Source organism: Rutidosis leptorrhynchoides, chromosome 2 (assembly GCF_046630445.1).
Source record: "Rutidosis leptorrhynchoides isolate AG116_Rl617_1_P2 chromosome 2, CSIRO_AGI_Rlap_v1, whole genome shotgun sequence".
Classification (NCBI taxonomy): domain Eukaryota; kingdom Viridiplantae; phylum Streptophyta; class Magnoliopsida; order Asterales; family Asteraceae; genus Rutidosis; species Rutidosis leptorrhynchoides.
The window spans coordinates 235,393,764-235,416,079 of NC_092334.1; the positions used below are offsets into that span (position 1 = coordinate 235,393,764).

A 22,316-nucleotide genomic window follows, 5' to 3' on the forward strand; every position below is an offset into this window, starting at 1 on the left:
GGGTATAAAAACCTTGCCGTTTTACACACACTCCGCCACGTAACAGAACGCTAATTTTAACAATATCCGCGTATAGGCCCGCCACATGCGTAGCATGGGCTTGTAACAGGCTTGCGTATACTTTAGGGCTTAGGTTATACTCGTATTAATTAATTAATTAATATATACTCATGATATCAATCGATCAATGAAAGCCATTTATTTAGTTTTTCATAATTATTCGTTAATTATAAACTCGTATAAATACACAATCGTTTAGAATTACAATCCCATAATCTCTTCATTACACACGTTTTAACAACTGGACAATGACTATCTCTCTTGCTCTCAAAAACGGCGCTACAGCAAGAGCTCTACTTAACAAGCTTTTCAATCCTGTTTGCTCAGTTTCTGCGATTCCGTCCGTACGACGGAGTTTTAAAACGTATTCCGTTCACGTCTCCGCTACCATCGATGAAGATCGACGCCGTGAAATTGATATCTTTTCTGGTGAGCTTAACGTTTTAACTGTCACTTTTGTTTTTTAAGACCGGTAGCTGTATCCAGATTCAGCAATATTTATTCACTAATTCTTCGTTTATGCTGTTGCTTTGTATTGCGATTTATAATTGTATCTATTATATATTAATGCTTTCTTATTTTGCGAGCTATACAACTTTGTACTAATGTCATGCAATTTTGATGATTCTAGATGTGTTTGATTCGAATTCTTCAACGCGAAGCTTGAGCCAGATCATGAACATGATGGATCGCACGATAAACATTCCATTCGTATCAGCGCCTCGTGAACCAGCACTAGGAGCAAGGCGTGGTTGGGACATTAAGGAAGATGAAGATTCGTTGAGTCTGAAATTTGACATGCCGGGGTTAGACAAACACAATGTTAATATCTCCGTTGAACAGAACACACTGGTGATCAAAGGAGAAGCTACAATGGAGTCTGTAGAGGATAAGGAACGCAGGTATTCTACTACGATTGATTTGCCAATTGATGTGTTCAAATTGAGTGAGATTAATGCTGAGATGAAGAACGGCGTGTTGAAAATTGTAGTTCCCAAGTTGAAAGCAGGGGAGGAGAGGAAAGATGTGTGGCAGGTTGAGATCAAATGAAAATTAATGGTGGTTTAAGGGTAGATATTAGCTTTATGAAAATAAGAAGTTACCTGGTGTTAGTTAATTACATCATGTAAGCATTCAGACAATTATTAGTTACCAAAATTTTGATTTACGAAAAACCTTAAACAAAATTAATTTCGTATATGCTTAAAGCCAAAATGGATGCAACTTTTTGGTAATCCAACTAACTACGATTCGTGTTAATGAACTGTTGTTCATTTTGGTCTTCAGTGTCTCGTAAAGTTTCATGTTCCCTCTGATGGTAACTTTGCAATTTTTAACATCCACTATGTACTCATTTAGTCCTGCAGTTTATTATGAAAAATTTAGATATTGGATTGTCTTGATACCTTGCAATTTGCAGTTCCTCTATAAACATGAAGTTTCAACATACAACGTGATAATAATAATTGCAACGTGTAGGTGAACGTGTACGAGTAAAGATTTTATGAGTGAATTGAGTTCTTTACCTGTTATTCTGATCACTATTCTTTGAAACCTTTCTCGACAGCAAGTACAACCTAAATTCATGTTGATCACTATGACTTGAGACTGAAAACATACAATGAAACACCCCTTGATAAGAAAAGTAATTGCATATCGTTCAAAATGAACATGTTGTACAGAACTGAAGTGAGAGTTCGTATGACTTATACAAACGAAAATGCGTAGCAGCAACAAAGAATGGTATAGAGACTTGATGACTCACCCTGGGAATTGTTAGATGGGCCACATTCACGAGCGATTGAGTGCTTACTTTCACCATGGATGCAGGGAAGATTTGAAGTGTGATGCCCCGTACAAAACCATCGTGTACGAATCATCAACAACAGGATCATTACAAGGTCAAACACTATATGCTATTTCAAAATACGTTTGCATTCATGATAAAAGGTGATGTCTTAACCAACATCGATGTTTAATAACTAAAAGTATGCTTCAATGAACAGAAGCCATTAATAAATGTACGTGACCCCAATGGTCGTTACAAGTCAAAGTTTCAAAAGTAATTAAGTTTGAATGCAAGTTAAAGTAGTTCCTGCGGTGACATCTCTAAAGCAGCGGGTGTCTATGTAGTGACCCGAACTTTTCCATGTTTATTTATATATTAAATGAAATTGTTATTTACATGATTAAGTGTTTCCAACATGTTAAGCAATCAAACTTGTTAAGACTTGATTAATTGAAATATGTTTCATATAGACAATTGACCACCCAAGTTGACCGGTGATTCACGAACGTTAAAACTTGTAAAAACTATACGATGACATATATATGGTTATATATATAGTTAACATGTTTTCATTATAAGTATGTATCTCATTAGGTATTTTAACAATGAGTTATATACATAAAAATGAGACTATTAATTTAAGAAACTCGAAAACGATATATATAACGATTATCGTTATAACAACGTCTTACTAGGTACATATGAATCATATTAAGATATTGATACACTTGGTTAATTATGTTAAATGATAAGTAAATATATTATTAAGTGTATTAACAATGAAATACATATGTAAAAATAAGACTACTAACTTAATGATTTCGAAACGAGACATATATGTAACGATTATCGTAGTAATGACATTTAACTGTATATACATCATACTAAGATATATTATATATCATAATATCATGATAATATAACAATTTAACATCTCATTTGTTATAATAAACAATGGGTTAACAACATTCAACAAGATCGTTAACCTAAAGGTTTCAAAACAACATTTACATGTAACGACTAACGATGAGTTAACGACTCAGTTAAAATGTATATATATGTAGTGTTTTAATATGTATTCATACACTTTTGAAAGACTTCAAGACACTTATCAAAATACTTCTACTTAACAAAAATGCTTACAATTACATCCTCGTTCAGTTTCATCAACAATTCTACTCGTATGCACCCGTATTCGTACTCGTACAATACACAGCTTTTAGATGTATGTACTATTGGTATATACACTCTAATGATCAGCTCTTAGCAGCCCATATGAGTCACCTAACACATGTGGGAACCATCATTTGGCAACTAGCATGAAATATCTCATAAAATTACAAAAATATGAGTAATCATTCATGACTTATTTACATGAAAACAAAATTACATATCCTTTATATCTAATCCATACACCAACGACCAAAAACACCTACAAACACTTTCATTCTTCAATTTTCTTCATCTAATTGATCTCTCTCAAGTTCTATCTTCAAGTTCTAAGTGTTCTTCATATATTTTACAAGTTCTAGTTACATAAAATCAAGAATACTTTCAAGTTTGCTAGCTCACTTCCAATCTTGTAAGGTGATCATCCAACCTCAAGAAATCTTTGTTTCTTACAGTAGGTTATCATTCTAATACAAGGTAATAATCATATTCAAACTTTGGTTCAATTTCTATAACTATAACAATCTTATTTCAAGTGATGATCTTACTTGAACTTGTTTTCGTGTCATGATTCTGCTTCAAGAACTTCGAGCCATCCAAGGATCCGTTGAAGCTAGATCCATTTTTTTCTTTTCCAGTAGGTTTATCCAAGGAACTTAAGGTAGTAATGATATTCATAACATCATTCGATTCATACATATAAAGCTATCTTATTCGAAGGTTTAAACTTGTAATCACTAGAACATAGTTTAGTTAATTCTAAACTTGTTCGCAAACAAAAGTTAATCCTTCTAACTTGAATTTTAAAATCAAATAAACACATGTTCTATATCTATATGATATGCTAACTTAATGATTTAAAACCTGAAAACACGAAAAACACCGTAAAACCGGATTTACGCCGTCGTAGTAACACCGCGGGCTGTTTTGGGTTAGTTAATTTAAAACTATGATAAACTTTGATTTAAAAGTTGTTATTCTGAGAAAATGATTTTTATTATGAACATTAAACTATATCCAAAAATTATGGTTAAACTCAAAGTGGAAGTATGTTTTCTAAAATGGTCATCTAGACGTCGTTCTTTCGACTGAAATGACTACCTTTACAAAAATGACTTGTAACTTATTTTTCCGACTATAAACCTATACTTTTTCTATTTAGATTCATAAAATAGAGTTCAATATGAAACCATAGCAATTTGATTCACCCAAAACGGATTTAAAATGAAGAAGTTATGGGTAAAACAAGATTGGATAATTTTTCTCATTTTAGCTACGTGAAAATTGGTAACAAATCTATTCCAACCATAACTTAATCAACTTGTATTGTATATTATGTAATCTTGAGATACCATAGACACGTATACAATGTTTCGACCTATCATGTCGACACATCTATATATATTTCGGAACAACCATAGACACTCTATATGTGAATGTTGGAGTTAGCTATACAGGGTTGAGGTTGATTCCAAAATATATATAGTTTGAGTTGTGATCAATACTGAGATACGTATACACTGGGTTGTGGATTGATTCAAGATAATATTTATCGATTTATTTCTGTACATCTAACTGTGGACAACTAGTTGTAGGTTACTAACGAGGACAGCTGACTTAATAAACTTAAAACATCAAAATATATTAAAAGTGTTGTAAATATATTTTGAACATACTTTGATATATATGTATATATTGTTATAGGTTCGTGAATCAACCAGTGGCCAAGTCTTACTTCTCGACGAAGTAAAAATCTGTGAAAGTGAGTTTCATTTGCCTTTTTACCCTTTATATTTTTGGGCTGAGAATACATGCGCAATTTTTATAAATGTTTTACGAAATAGACACAAGTATTTGAAACTACATTATATGGGTGAATGATCGAAGCCGAATATGCCCCTTTTGCTTGGTAACCTAAGAATTAGTAAACCGATCTACTAATTGACGCGAATCCTAAAGATAGATCTATTGGGCCTAACAAACCCCATCCAAAGTACCGGATGCTTTAGTACTTCGAAATTTATATCATATCCGAAGGGTGTCCCGGAATGATGGGGATATTCTTATATATGCATCTTGTTAATGTCGGTTACCAGGTGTTCACCATATGAATGATTTTTTTCTCTATGTATGGGATGTGTATTGAAATATGAAATCTTGTGGTCTATTATTATGATTTGATAAATATAGGTTAAACCTCTAACTCACCAACATTTTTGTTGACGTTTTAAGCATGTTTATTCTCAGGTGATTATTAAGAGCTTCCGCTATCGCATACTTAAATAAGGACGAGATTTGGAGTCCATGCTTGTATGATATTGTGTAAAAACTGCATTCAAGAAACTTATTTTGTTGTAGCATATTTGTATTGTAAACCATTATGTAATGGTCGTGTGTAAACAGGATATTTTAGATTATCATTATTTGATAATCTACGTATAGTTTTTTTTTAAACCTTTATTGATGAAATAAAGGTTATGGTTTGTTTTAAAATGAATGCAGTCTTTGAAAAACGTCTCATATAGAGGTCAAAACCTCGCAACGAAATCAATTAATATGGAACGTTTTTAATCAATAAGAACGGGACATTTCAGTTGGTATCCGAGCGTTGGTCTTAGAGAACCAGAATTTTGCATTAGTGTGTCTTATCGAGTTTGTTAGGATGCATTAGTGAGTCTGGACTTCGACCGTGTTTACTTGAAAAATGATTGCTTAACAAATTTTGTTGGAAACTATATATTTTTAACATGTGAATATTATGTGATATATTAATCTCTTAACGCGTTTGATATTATGTGATAGATGTCTACCTCTAGAACAAGTCCCATTGACTCACCTAATAATAATGAAGAGTTAAATGTAATTTGGAATGATTCGTGGACTGATTCACAAGTTCCCGAAGAGGAACCGGAAGAAGAATCGGAACCGGAAGAAGAATCGGAACCGGAAGAAGAATCGGAACCAGATGAAGAAATAGAACCGGTGGGGGAAATAATAAAACGGTTAAGTAAAAGAAAATCCTCAACCAACCGACCAAGGTTAATTATGGTCAATGGTGTTTCCGCCAAGGAAGCAAAATATTGGGAGGATTACCTATTCTCCGATGAATCGGATTCCGACGAGAATTCCAATGATGTTATAGAAATTACCCCAACAGAATTTAAAAAGGCAAAAGAAAATAATAAGGGAAAGGGCATAAAAATAGAGAAATCCAATTCCAACCCCGATGAACTTTATATGTATCGTCAACCCCCGAAGTCCTTAAGTTGTAACAATGACCCGGGAACCTCTAAACCACCAGGTTTTTCTAAACCGTTGTGGAAAACGACAGTTAGTATTAGGGGAACATCATATATCCCTAGAAACTTGGCAAAACGAACCAAAACCGAAGAAGAAGAAACGAGCGAGTCGGAATAAGATAGTTGTATTCGTGTGGTGTAATATATGTAATATAGTGTGCTTATGCTTTATGATATATGTAAAAATTGCTTGTATTAATAAGTATTTTTTTTATGAATCTAACTCTTGTCTATTTTACAGTTTAAAAACACAAAATGGATAGACAACCCAATATTTTAAGAGACCTACCCGGAGACATGATTGAAGGAATCTTGTCTAGAGTCGGTCAGAATTCCTCGGCACAACTATTTAAGGCGAGATCAGTTTGTAAGACATTCGAAGAACGTTCCAAGAATGTCTTGGTTTATAAGAGACTTTCGTTTGAAAGATGGGGGATATCACATTGGGAAACCCATAAGTTACGATGTGTTTACTTTGACGCATATATTGCGGGGAACCCAAATGCTATTTTACGCAACGGGTTAAGAAATTATTTTGACTCAATATATCCGAATATTGGACTTCGTGATTTAAAAAAAGCGGCTAACATGCAACATAAAGAAGCATGTTATGCTTACGGATTAGTAATGTTCGCTTCTCACCAAAGTGAGAACAAGAACATCGGGCTACAACTATTAAACAAAACATTTCCACAAGTGACGGAGTCGGTAATTGGAGTAAGAAATGAGGTTTTTAGATTGTTACGGGACTGTTGGACATTACGTAACCCTCATCCCTTTGACGACGTTACAACACGCGGTCTTATCAACGGCCATAACGGTTATGTTCCACAAGACCAAGGATGGGAAGTAGTCCTAGTAAAACCAGAATGCATGACTTGTTTCTGGACGTATGAATTACGTGTCTTTATTGCCTTTGCTGAACGACTTGTGTACTAGCTTTGCTGAACGACTTGTGTACTAGCTAGAATTATCTTCACAACTATCTTGTATCAAAGTTATTGTGTGCTATATTTCATGCTTTATGTAAAATAAGCGGTATTGTAAGTTTGTAAAATATTGTATAAAATTTTGAACGCGAAATATTATTATAATCAGTTTTTCATATAGAATTGTAGTAGTTGAATTGTATATTAGCTACTAAGTATGAACTTAACGGGTAGGTACTACCCGAATTTAAACTTATAAAACGCTAATATGAAGAAAAAGCTTTTATAAATGAGTTCATATTATGCTACGAAATACTATTAACTACTCTTAATATTCTGTATGATTAACTTGTTCCATTTGACTATTTTGAAGGAAATGGCACCGACTACTCGACACACCGTGAATATGAATGAAGAGGAATTCCGACCTTTTCTAGCTTCAAACATAGCCGCAGTACAGGCTGCGCTACATACCAACAATAACCTTGGATCTAGCAGTACAGGAAATTGTGTAGGATGCACCTACAAAGAATTCACTGCCTGCAAACCTTTGGAATTTGATGGAACCGAAGGACCGATCGGATTGAAACGGTGGACCGAGAAGGTCGAATCGGTGTTTGCCATAAGTAAGTGTACTGAAGAGGACAAAGTGAAGTACGCTACGCATACCTTCACAGGTTCTGCGTTAACATGGTGGAATACCTATCTAGAGCAAGTGGGACAAGACGATGCGTACGCACTACCGTGGTCAGCATTCAAGCACTTGATGAACGAGAAGTACCGTCCCAGAACCGAGGTCAATAAGCTCAAGACAGAACTTAGAGGGTTACGAACCCAAGGATTTGATATTACCACGTACGAAAGACGATTCATAGAATTGTGCCTATTATGTCCGGGAGCATTTGAAGATGAGGAAGAGAAGATCGACGCGTTTGTGAAAGGATTACCGGAAAGCATCCAAGAAGATATAAGTTCACACGAGCCCGCCTCCATACAACAGGCATGTAGAATGGCTCACAAACTAGTGAACCAGATTGAAGAAAGAATTAAAGAACAGACTGCTGAAGAGGCCAATGTGAAGCAAGTCAAAAGAAAGTGGGAGGAAAACGGTGATAAGAATCACCAATACAACAACAACAGCAATTACAACAATAATCGCAACAATTATCCCAACAATCGCAACATCAATCGCAACTACAACAAACGGCCCAACAACAACAACAACAACAACAACAACAGCAACTACAACAATCGTCCTAACAACAATAACAATCGCAACAACAACAACAACAACAACAACAACAACAACAACAACAACAACAATAACAACAACAACAACAATCAGAAGCAGCTATGCCAAAGGTGTGAAAAGTATCACTCGGGGTTCTGCACCAAATTTTGCACAAGTGTAAAAGAAATGGTCATAGCGCGGCGAAGTGTGAGGTTTACGGACCAGGGGTTAATAGAACGAAAGGAACAAATGGTGTCGGAACGAGTAATGGTGGAGCAAGTAGTGTCGGAGCAAGTTATGCCAATGTAGTTTGTTATAAATGTGGAAAACCGGGCCACATTATTAGAAATTGCCCGAACCAGGAGAACACGAATGGACAAGGCCGCGGAAGAGTTTTCAATATTAATGCGGCAGAGGCACAGGAAGACCCGGAGCTTGTTACGGGTACGTTTCTTATTGACAATAAATCTGCTTACGTTTTATTTGATTCGGGTGCGGATAGAAGCTATATGAGTAGAGATTTTTGTTCTAAATTAAGTTGTCCATTGATGCCTTTAGATAGTAAATTTTTACTCGAATTAGCAAATGGTAAATTAATTTCAGCAGATAATATATGTCGGAATCGAGAAATTAAACTGGTTAGCGAAACATTTAAGATTGATTTGATACCAGTAGAGTTAGGGAGTTTTGATGTGATAATCGGTATGGACTGGTTGAAAGAAGTGAAAGCAGAGATCGTCTGTTACAAAAATGCAATTCGTATTATACGAGAAAAAGGAAAACCCTTAATGGTGTACGGAGAAAAGGGCAACACGAAGCTACATCTTATTAGTAATTTGAAGGCACAAAAACTAATAAGAAAAGGTTGCTATGTTGTTCTAGCACACGTCGAGAAAGTACAAACTGAAGAAAAGAGCATCAATGATGTTCCCATTGCAAAAGAATTTCCCGATGTATTTCCGAAAGAATTACCGGGATTACCCCCACATCGATCCGTTGAATTTCAAATAGATCTTGTACCAGGAGCTGCACCAATAGCTCGTGCTCCTTACAGATTCGCACCCAGCGAGATGAAAGAACTGCAAAGCCAATTACAAGAACTTTTAGAGCGTGGTTTCATTCGACCAAGCACATTACCGTGGGGAGCTCCTGTTTTGTTTGTCAAGAAGAAAGATGGTACATTCAGGTTGTGTATCGACTACCGAGAGTTGAACAAACTTACCATCAAGAACCGCTACCCACTACCGAGAATCGATGACTTATTTGATCAACTACAAGGCTCGTCTGTTTATTCAAAGATTGACTTACGTTCCGGGTATCATCAAATGCGGGTAAAAGAAGATGATATTCCAAAGACTGCTTTCAGAACACGTTACGGTCATTACGAGTTTATGGTCATGCCGTTTGGTTTAACTAATGCACCAGCTGTGTTCATGGACCTTATGAACCGAGTGTGTGGACCATACCTTGACAAGTTTGTCATTGTTTTCATTGATGACGTACTTATTTACTCAAAGAATGACCAAGAACATGGTGAACATTTGAGAAATGTGTTAGAAGTATTGAGGAAGGAAGAATTGTACGCTAAGTTTTCAAAGTGTGCATTTTGGTTGGAAGAAGTTCAATTCCTCGGTCACATAGTGAACAAAGAAGGTATTAAGGTGGATCCAGCAAAGATGGAAACTGTTGAAAAGTGGGAAACCCCGAAAACTCCGAAACACATACGCCAGTTTTTAGGACTAGCTGGTTACTACAGAAGGTTCATCCAAGACTTTTCCAGAATAGCAAAACCCTTGACTGCATTAACGCATAAAGGGAAGAAATTTGAATGAAATGATGAACAAGAGAAAGCGTTTCAGTTATTGAAGAAAAAGCTAACTACGGCACCTATATTGTCATTGCCTGAAGGGAATGATGATTTTGTGATTTATTGTTACGCATCAAAGCAAGGTCTCGGTTGTGTATTAATGCAACGAACGAAGGTGATTGCTTTGCGTCTAGACAATTGAAGATCCACGAACAAAATTATACGACGCATGATTTGGAATTAGGAGCGGTTGTTTTTGCATTAAAGACTTGGAGGCACTACTTATATGGGGTCAAAAGTATTATATATACCGACCACAAAATTCTTCAACACATATTTAATCAGAAACAACTGAATATGAGGCAGCGTAGGTGGATTGAATTATTGAATGATTACGACTTTGAGTTTCGTTACCACCCGGGGAAGGCAAATGTGGTAGCCGATGCCTTGAGCAGGAAGGACATAGAACCCATTCGAGTAAAATCTATGAATATAATGATTCATAATAACCTTACTACTCAAATAAAGGAGGCGCAACAAGGAGTTTTAAAAGAGGGAAATTTAAAGGATGAAATACCCAAAGGATCGGAGAAACATCTTAATATTCGGGAAGACGGAACCCGGTATAGGGCTGAAAGGATTTGGGTACCAAAATTTGGAGATATGAGAGAAATGGTACTTAGAGAAGCTCATAAAACCAGATACTCAATACATCCTGGAACGGGGAAGATGTACAAGGATCTCAGGAAATATTTTTGGTGGCCGGGTATGAAATCCGATGTTGCTAAATACGTAGGAGAATGTTTGACGTGTTCTAAGGTCAAAGCTGAGCATCAAAAACCATCAGGTCTACTTCAACAACCCGAAATCCCGGAATGGAAATGGGAAAACATTACCATGGATTTCATCACTAAATTGCCAAGGACTGCAAGTGGTTTTGATACTATTTGGGTAATAGTTGATCGTCTCACCAAATCAGCACATTTCCTGCCAATAAGAGAAGATGACAAGATGGAGAAGTTAGCACGACTGTATTTGAAGGAAGTCGTCTCCAGACATGGAATACCAATCTCTATTATCTCTGATAGGGATGGCAGATTTATTTCAAGATTCTGGCAGACATTACAGCAAGCATTCGGAACTCGTCTAGACATGAGTACTGCCTATCATCCACAAACTGATGGGCAGAGTGAAAGGACGATACAAACGCTTGAAGACATGCTACGAGTATGTGTTATTGATTTCGGAAACAGTTGGGATCGACATCTACCGTTAGCAGAATTTTCCTACAACAACAGCTACCATTCAAGCATTGAGATGGCGCCGTTTGAAGCACTTTATTGTAGAAAGTGCAGGTCTCCGATTTGTTGGAGTGAAGTAAGGGATAGACAGATTACGGGTCCGGAGATAATACAAGAAACTACCGAGAAAATCATCCAAATTCAACAAAGATTGAAAACCGCCCAGAGTCGACAAAAGAGCTACGCGGACAGTAAAAGAAAAGATATAGAGTTTGAAATTGGAGAAATGATCATGCTTAAAGTTTCACCTTGGAAAGGCGTTGTTCGATTTGGTAAACGGGGGAGACTAAATCCAAGGTACATTGGACCATTCAAGATTATAGATCGTGTCGGACCAGTAGCTTACCAACTGGAGCTACCTCAACAACTCGCGGCTGTACATAACACTTTCCACGTCTCAAATTTGAAGAAATGTTTTACTAAAGAAGATCTCACTATTCCGTTGGACGAAATCCAAATCAATGAAAAACTTCAATTCATTGAAGAACCCGTCGAAATAATGGATCGTGAGGTTAAGAGACTTAAACAAAACAAGATACCGATTGTTAAGGTTCGATGGAATGCTCGTAGAGGACCCGAGTTCACCTGGGAGCATGAAGATCAGATGAAGAATAAATACCCGCATTTATTTCCAGAAGATACGTCAACACCTCCAACTGCTTAAAATTTCGGGACGAAATTTATTTAACGGGTAGGTACTATAGTGACCCGAACTTTTCCATGTTTATTTATATATTAAATGAAATTGTTATTTACATGATTAAGTGTTTCCAACATGTTAAGCAATCAAACTTGTTAAGACTTGATTAATTGAAATATGTTTCATATAGAAAATTGACCACCCAAGTTGACCGGTGATTCACGAACGTTAAAACTTGTAAAAACTATACGATGACATATATATGGTTATATATATAGTTAACATGTTTTCATTATAAGTATGTATCTCATTAGGTATTTTAACAATGAGTTATATACATAAAAATGAGACTATTAATTTAAGAAACTCGAAAACGATATATATAACGATTATCGTTATAACAACGTCTTACTAGGTACATATGAATCATATTAAGATATTGATACACTTGGTTAATTATGTTAAATGATAAGTAAATATATTATTAAGTGTATTAACAATGAAATACATATGTAAAAATAAGACTACTAACTTAATGATTTCGAAACGACACATATATGTAACGATTATCGTTGTAACGACATTTAACTGTATATACATCATACTAAGATATATTATATATCATAATATCATGATAATATAACAATTTAACATCTCATTTGTTATAATAAACAATGGGTTAACAACATTCAACAAGATCGTTAACCTAAAGGTTTCAAAACAACATTTACATGTAACGACTAACGATGACTTAACGACTCAGTTAAAATGTATATACATGTAGTGTTTTAATATGTATTCATACACTTTTGAAAGACTTCAAGACACTTATCAAAATACTTCTACTTAACAAAAATGCTTACAATTACATCCTCGTTCAGTTTCATCAACAATTCTACTCGTATGCACCCGTATTCGTACTCGTACAATACACAGCTTTTAGATGTATGTACTATTGGTATATACACTCCAATGATCAGCTCTTAGCAGCCCATGTGAGTCACCTAACACATGTGGGAACCATCATTTGGCAACTAGCATGAAATATCTCATAAAATTACAAAAATATGAGTAATCATTCATGACTTATTTACATGAAAACAAAATTACATATCCTTTATATCTAATCCATACACCAACGACCAAAAACACCTACAAACACTTTCATTCTTCAATTTTCTTCATCTAATTGATCTCTCTCAAGTTCTATCTTCAAGTTCTAAGTGTTCTTCATATATTTTACAAGTTCTAGTTACATAAAATCAAGAATACTTTCAAGTTTGCTAGCTCACTTCCAATCTTGTAAGGTGATCATCCAACCTCAAGAAATCTTTGTTTCTTACAGTAGGTTATCATTCTAATACAAGGTAATAATCATATTCAAACTTTGGTTCAATTTCTATAACTATAACAATCTTATTTCAAGTGATGATCTTACTTGAACTTGTTTTCGTGTCATGATTCTGCTTCAAGAACTTCGAGCCATCCAAGGATCCGTTGAAGCTAGATCCATTTTCCTCTTTTCCAGTAGGTTTATCCAAGGAACTTAAGGTAGTAATGATATTCATAACATCATTCGATTCATACATATAAATCTATCTTATTCGAAGGTTTAAACTTGTAATCACTAGAACATAGTTTAGTTAATTCTAAACTTCTTCGCAAACAAAAGTTAATCCTTCTAACTTGAATTTTAAAATCAACTAAACATATGTTCTATATCTATATGATATGCTAACTTAATGATTTAAAACCCGGAAACACGAAAAACAGCGTAAAACCGGATTTACGCCGTCGTAGTAACACCGCGGGCTGTTTTGGGTTAGTTAATTAAAAACTATGATAAACTTTGATTTAAAAGTTGTTATTCTGAGAAAATGATTTTTATTATGAACATGAAACTATATCCAAAAATTATGGTTAAACTCAAAGTGGAAGTATGTTTTCTAAAATGGTCATCTAGACGTCGTTCTTTCGACTGAAATGACTACCTTTACAAAAACGACTTGTAACTTATTTTTCCGACTATAAACCTATACTTTTTCTATTTAGATTCATAAAATAGAGTTCAATATGAAACCATAGCAATTTGATTCACCCAAAACGGATTTAAAATGAAGAAGTTATGGGTAAAACAAGATTGGATAATTTTTCTCATTTTAGCTACGTGAAAATTGGTAACAAATCTATTCCAACCATAACTTAATCAACTTGTATTGTATATTATGTAATCTTGAGATACCATAGACACGTATACAATGTTTCGACCTATCATGTCGACACATCTATATATATTTCGGAACAACCATAGACACTCTATATGTGAATGTTGGAGTTAGCTATACAGGGTTGAGGTTCATTCCAAAATATATATAGTTTGAGTTGTGATCAATACTGAGATACGTATACACTGGGTTGTGGATTGATTCAAGATAATATTTATCGATTTATTTCTGTACATCTAACTGTGGACAACTAGTTGTAGGTTACTAACGAGGACAGCTGACTTAATAACCTTAAAACATCAAAATATATTAAAAGTGTTGTAAATATATTTTGAACATACTTTGATATATATGTATATATTGTTATAGGTTCATGAATCAACCAGTGGCCAAGTCTTACTTCCCAACGAAGTAAAAATCTGTGAAAGTGAGTTTCATTTGCCTTTTTACCCTTTATATTTTTGGGCTGAGAATACATGCGCAATTTTTATAAATGTTTTACGAAATAGACCAAGTATTTGAAACTACATTATATGGGTGAATGATCGAAGCCGAATATGCCCCTTTTGCTTGGTAACCTAAGAATTAGTAAACCGATCTACTAATTGACGCGAATCCTAAAGATAGATCTATTGGGCCTAACAAACCCCATCCAAAGTACCGGATGCTTTAGTACTTCGAAATTTATATCATATCCGATGGGTGTCCCGGAATGATGGGGATATTCTTGTATATTAGCATCTTGTTAATGTCGGTTACCAGGTGTTCACCATATGAATGATTTTTATCTCTATGTATGGGATGTGTATTGAAATATGAAATCTTGTGGTCTATTATTATGATTTGATATATATAGGTTAAACCTATAACTCACCAACATTTTTGTTGACGTTTTAAGCATGTTTATTCTCAGGTGATTATTAAGAGCTTCCGCTATCGCATACTTAAATAAGGACGAGATTTGGAGTCCATGCTTGTATGATATTGTGTAAAAACTGCATTCAAGAAACTTATTTTGTTGTAGCATATTTGTATTGTAAACCATTATGTAATGGTCGTGTGTAAACAGGATATTTTAGATTATCATTATTTGATAATCTACGTAAAGTTTTTTTTTAAACCTTTATTGATGAAATAAAGGTTATGGTTTGTTTTAAAATGAATGCAGTCTTTGAAAAACGTCTCATATAGAGGTCAAAACCTCGCAACGAAATCAATTAATATGGAACGTTTTTAATCAATAAGAACGGGACATTTCAGTCTACAGCAAGACTAGTACACAGCGGAAGCAACCTTAAGCACCTGAGAAAAACATGCTTAAAAACGTCAACACAAAGGTTGGTGAGCTATAGTTTAAGTATAACAGTATGTAAGGTAGGCCACGAGATTTCAGTGCTACAAAGAGCGTTTCAATACAGTATGATAAAGTATATGTTAACCGTGGGCACTTGGTAACTAACTTAACGTTTATAACCCCCTGAAAGTACACTTGGCGAGTGCGTATGTTTACAAAATATTAAACACCCGTTAAATGCTAGCGCTACTAGCCCGAGTGGGGATGTCATACCCTATGGATCCATATCTAAGATTCGCGTTCACCGGTTCAAAAACCAATGACTAAACGTTACCGAGCTAAGGGAAAAGTTTATGCCGTTGTATAACCTACACAAATATAAAGTTTAAGTACTCGTGCCTAGTATGTAAAATGTAAAACACGCATGCATTCTCAGTCCCAAAATAGTTAAAGTAAAAAGGGATGCTATAACTCACAATGATAAAGTAGCGGTAAAGTCGAGTCGGGAAATAAGCAAGTACGTAGGTCCGGAAAGTCCTCAACCTAAGTTAAATAGTACTAAGTCAGTAAATCGTCCCAATAGATTTAAATGTATGTAAATTAGGTCTTAAAGGTCATCATCATTCATCATCAAACATAAAGTGCAAAGTAAGTTTCGTTCATGAAAAGAGTTTAAAACAAAGGCTGAGTTCGGTCAGTCACCACGGCCTCTAAACCTACTGAAATAAGGTGAGGCCAGTGGCCATGGCTCCGTATATGAGTCCTTTAGTTGTGGTAAAAATCCCAGAAGTAAAATCATCTTCGTTTGACCGTGGCGACGGTCTAAGTTCGAGTAGGTCAGAATTTTCAGCACAACGTTAAAAGGACATATTGACGATCGGAGGGCCATAAATCCTAAACCGTAACTCGGATTACGACGAGTCCTAAATGAAAAGTTATCTACTCGAACAGAGCTATCTGAAAATCATGTTTACAGTAGCCCAGGTCGTACTAATCAGACCCAGTAATAGTAAACAGTAGGTTCTGGTGGTTTTTGGTACTCGATGCTTATCACGGTTCTCATCCTTGATGCGTATAGCTTCAAGTGTACAACTCGTTGATGTGTTTGCATCATCTTAACCAAGTTTTTACCATAATAACACAAGTGCAAGTCTAAGATGTGTAGCACAACTCAATTAAGTGTTGCAAGTAGTTTGATGAACCAAAGTTACATCAAGATCTTAGATCCGACACATACATGAACTATAAAAGTAATATTAACCAAGTTTTAACTATCATGACACAAGTGTAAGTCTAAGACATGTAGCTGATGTGCAGCGGGGTGTATATAAAATAGTTATTAATTTTAGCAGGAAATACTATTAAATACGATACAATTTTACACAAGATATTTATTTATTTATAGAATGGATATACTTAAACCTTGCTACAACACTTATAGGTAGTGTACCTAATCGTAAAGTAGTGTAGTTTTTAGTAAGTCCGGTTCATTCCACAGGGAAATCTTTAAACAAAGCTTAACGCTATATTAGTTTAATTTTATAAAAATACAAATATATATATAAGTAATATTATTATTATAAAGGGGGGTTTTTACCGTTTAATGACCGGTTTGTCGATTTTAAAACTTTAGTCGCAGTTAAAACCAAATGTAAAATATTAAAAATAAATACAAGACTTAAATTAAAGCGTAAAGTAAATAACGATAATGAAATTGCGAATAATAAAAGTGCGATAAAATAAAATTGCGATAATTAAAAAGTACGATAATTAAAAGTGCGATTAAATAACAATAAATAAAAGTGCGATAATTAGAAGTGCAATTAAATATAAAATAAAGGAAATTAAATATGAAATAAAAGAATTATGCTTATTTAAACTTCCGTAATCATGATGTTTGACGTGTTGATTTTAGTTTTATGCCCATGGGTTAATTGTCCTTTGTCCTGGATTATTTAATATGTCCGTCTGATTTTTGTCCATAACAGTCCATCAGTCATAAATATAAAGTGCGAGTGTCCTCGTCAAATTATTATTATACCCGAAGTTAAATATTCCAACTAATTGGGGATTCGAATTGTAACAAGGTTTTAATACTTTGTTTAATGAATACACCAGGTTATCGACTGCGTGTAAACCAAGGTTTTACTACTTTGTTAACAATTACACCAATTACCCTTGAATGTAATTTCACCCCTGTTTTAATTATTCTAGTGGCTATTAATCCATTCCCGTATCCGGTTAAATGAACGATTATTCGTAGATATAAATACCCCGCCCATCGTGTCCGATCGAGTGTATATGGTAATTTATAAGGACGCCCAATTGTAAATCTTTATATTAACATTAACAAACTATCATTTAGTTAAACAAATATAAAGCCCATTAATAGCCCATAGTCTAATTTCCACAAGTGTCGTTCTTTTGTCCAAACCCCAATTATGGTACAAAGCCCAATTACCCAATTTTAGTAATTAGCCCAACATCATGATTACTTCGTTTTAAATAAGCATAATAATAACTTAGCTACGAGACATTAATGTAAAAAGGTTGAACATAACTTACAATGATTAAAAATAGCGTAGCGTTACACGGACAGAATTTCGACTTACACCCTTACAATATTCGCTAACATACCCTTATTATTAGAATTATAATTAAAATTAAAATTAAAATATAAATTATAAATATAAATATATCGTATGAATGAGGAGAAAAAAGATGATGATTTGCGATCAGAATTCGGTTTCTTTTATAGGAAAAGTCGACTTTTGGGGCTTCGCGACTCGCGGCATTTTTGCCTTCAAACTCCGCGAGTCGCGGAGAATGAAATTACAGCTCAGTCCCTTGGAGTCTTTCTCTGCCGATGGTTTTTATTTATAAATATAATATATATATAATTAATATAATTAATTATATATTATATTATATTTATATACATAGTTAACTTGTAATTTTTAGTCCGTTGCGTCGAGCGTTAAGAGTTGACTCTGGTCCCGGTTCCGGATTTTCGAACGTCCTTGCGTACAATTTAATATCTTGTACTTTGCGTTTTGAATCTTGTACTCTTGTAATTTCGAGACGTTTCTTATCAATAATTGGAACCTTTTTGATTGTCTTTTGTACTTTTGAGCTTTTTGGTCGTTTGCGTCTTCAATTCGTCGAATCTGTCTTTTGTCTTCACCTTTTATTATTTAAACGAATATCACTTGTAAATAGAACAATTGCAACTAAAAGCTTGTCTTTCTTGAGGAATAATGCTATGAAATATATGTTCGTTTTTAGCATTATCAAATATTCCCACACTTGAGCGTTGCTTGTCCTCAAGCAATATCGTCTTGAAATACTAGAATCACTTCTTTATTCTTCACACTTTGTACATCAGTGATTTTCTATACGGCGGTATAAACAATGGTAGTAACGATATGGTTTACAGTCCCACATGACTATAAAAAATTAGATCCATTAAGGAAATTGGATCTTTATGAAAACATTTGATCTTTTGAAAATTAAATCTAGTTTTTACCCTAGATAAGTTTTCCGGGATAACCCTTTACCGGTGTTTGCAAAATATTTTTGTGGGTTTGGTGGGTTTCAGATTTGAAAATTTTAGCTCAAAACTTATGGTTTTGTGTCACCCACTTGCTAACCTTGTATTTGGAAAGCAACACGTCCACTTTACTTGTCCCGTATATTACCTTTCGGTAAACTACCGTCCGGTTGTAAAGGAAAGCGTTGAACAAGCAACTGTTAAGGCAATGTCCCCTGACATGCTTTTAATTATGGTCTATAACGTGTCGGACGCAATTACTATCCTTGGTAGAAGCAATAGTAAAGCTCACCCTTAAAATTTTTCGGTATGGCACAAGGTCCTGTCTTTGACCACTATGCAACCACCGTTCTTACGGTTGACACCCGTTTTAGTTCAGGTGACCTAATGAATTCCAGGTGAATTCCTAGGATTTTACGTTCAATGGTAATGAACGCATTGAAAATAGGGTTTTCAGAAAATAAATCGGTTTGTAATTTTGATCAAAATATTTTCTCGTTCAAGCTCGAGTTTAGATATCATTGAATTCCATGGGTTTGTAATTCTCAATCTTTAAGGTCAATCTCAAGGATTGAGTAATATCAGTCTTAAAAGCTGATTTTTAATCTTTAAGGAGATTATCCTTTCTGGGGATCTGATTCATTAGTCTTGTCCAGCTAATTTGCATGGTGCCCCCCCATTGTACGAGATAAATCCTTCTCATGGTTAGGATAAATCTGACCACTTGGCGACCCTGTTTAATGCTGAGGTCCGTGGATTTCCTGCTGATTTTAGTGATGACTTTTCTAGATTTTTCGTCAACCTACAGCTGGTCTGGACGACAACTTCATGACCTAAATCAAGAAGCGCGTGTCTTTTTCGGAAGACTTTACTTCCTTTTAATGATGGAATTGATTCATCGTGTAGATCCATCTCTTCTTTTCTTTCATCGGGTAAAACAGTTTAGTTTAGTCCAAAGCAAAAGTATTTTCAGTTATTTGTTACAGATATATGTGACATATGTTTAAGATAACTTGGTAAATTTTCCCACACTTGGCTTTTATTTTCCTTTTTATCATCCTCTATTCCATTTTAAATGAATTTTAACATTTTAGTTTGTTTCTCAATTTATGTCATTTTTGAGGTAACAATAATTTCGGTGTTAAAACCTAGTTTTATCGTTCATAAATATGTATAAACATGATTTTTAGTTCATTTAATTGAAAATTTTGAAAAATTTTACTAGAATTGGGTAGTCAGTATATAAGACCAGGGCTGTTCTTTATTATCAGAGAGCACTAGATTCTAATACAACTACTGCTTTACTAGTATTTTTAATGGTAACCAAGTGTATAAAGTAAAAAATTTTAAAATCCGAAAGAATTTAACCCCTTCCCACACTTAAGATCTTGCAATGCCCTCATTTGCAAGAAATCAGGAATAATTTAAATTATTGAGGGTGATTTGTGTGAAAATGATTAAATTTTTACCAAAGTTTCCAAATATATTGGCGTTTGTTTGCTGAATGATAAATGGTGCACATCATTTGTTCATTCCGTCTTGTTGTTATTTCACATATATTTTGCATCTTGTCGTCAAAATTAGTTGCTTTTGCTGAACTTAATGCCAGTCTTTGAAAATGCGTTGTTTTACCCTGTTGTGTACATAAGATAAACTGCAAACATATATACATATTTTTGAAGTTTGGTATATTACCCCACATTCAAAAATTATTAAAATCTAAGAATAAAGTTAGATAATTATAAAAATGATTACAATATTAACAAAAGTATTAAACGTATCAATAATTACAATTTACAAAATAAATAAAACTAAGTATACTAGGGATGATACTGGTACCAATAGGGGTTCCAGGCATAACCATAGGTGCTATAGAATGCTTCGGCAGGGTCATACGTAGGATATGGTGGCTGCATCTCTATAGACCAAGGAGGGAAGATGGGTTTCGGTGTAGGAATATAGTTTCTACCTATATGTTGGCAATGAGCTATGATTTGGTTCTGATGAACTTGCCAATCTTCAAATGCTCTCTGTCTAGCATTTTCGTATTCCTGAGAAGCTATAAACCTTTGCATTTCTTGCATCTCATTCCCCCCTCCTACATTACCTTGCTGTTGGTTTCTCTCCACCTGTGGATGTCTACCATGGTATCGTACTGCGGCGTTATTTCGCCTCTTCAAAACTTTCTCACCAAGGTATACATTTAAACCTATAGTATCGCGGGGTTCTGGTTCTTCTACTAATAATCCCCCCCGACTTATATCCACACCGAGATATTCACCAATCAAAGTAATAAAAATACCACCTCCTATTATGCTATGCGGTCGCATCCCCCGAACCATAGCTGATAAATAATAACCCACACAATATGGTATACTTACAGTGCTTTGTGGGTCTCGAATACACATATGGTAAAACAAATCCTGTTCATTTACTTTTTCCTTGTTCTTACCCCTTTGTGTAATCGAATTAGCTAAAAACCTATGTATCACTCTTAATTCTGCTCTATCTATATCCAAATAAGAGTAATTTCCCCCTTTGAAACGGTGATGGCTTGTCATTTGACTCCACACACCGTGTGTATCAAAATTTTCATCTATCTTTCTACCGTTTAGTATCAATCCTCTACAATCGGCAGACGCTAACTCCTCAGGCGTATATATACGTAAAGCCTGAGCCATGTCCAGTAAAGACATGTGGCGCATCGAACCGCCTAACAAAAATCTAATAAAAGAACGATCGGTTAAACTAGCTACCCGATCATTCAACTCTATACTACACAAAAATTCTTCACACCATACTTTATATACAGGTCTACGCATGGTGAATAAACGTACCCAGTCATTAAAAGTAGAATTACCATACCTCTGTACAACTAATTCCCTAATTGGCCCGGCCAATTCTACAGCTTCTAAGGGTCCCCATTCTATGACCCTCGGTACCTCAACAACCTTAGAATGAAGAGTATGCAAACCCCTTTGATATTTTGGATAATCTATCCAAAGTCTGTCAAATCTCAGG

General features: G+C 34.8%; 1 protein-coding gene across 1 annotated transcript; it reads left to right on the forward strand.

The window, feature by feature from the left end:
- Window positions 1–308: 308 nt before the first annotated feature.
- LOC139888604 (small heat shock protein, chloroplastic-like) lies at window positions 309–1,110 on the forward strand. The gene is made up of 2 exons (XM_071871605.1): window positions 309–489; window positions 692–1,110. The coding sequence occupies exons 1-2, from the start codon at window positions 309–311 to the stop codon at window positions 1,108–1,110; spliced, it is 600 nt and encodes a 199-aa protein (XP_071727706.1).
- Window positions 1,111–22,316: the final 21,206 nt, after the last annotated feature.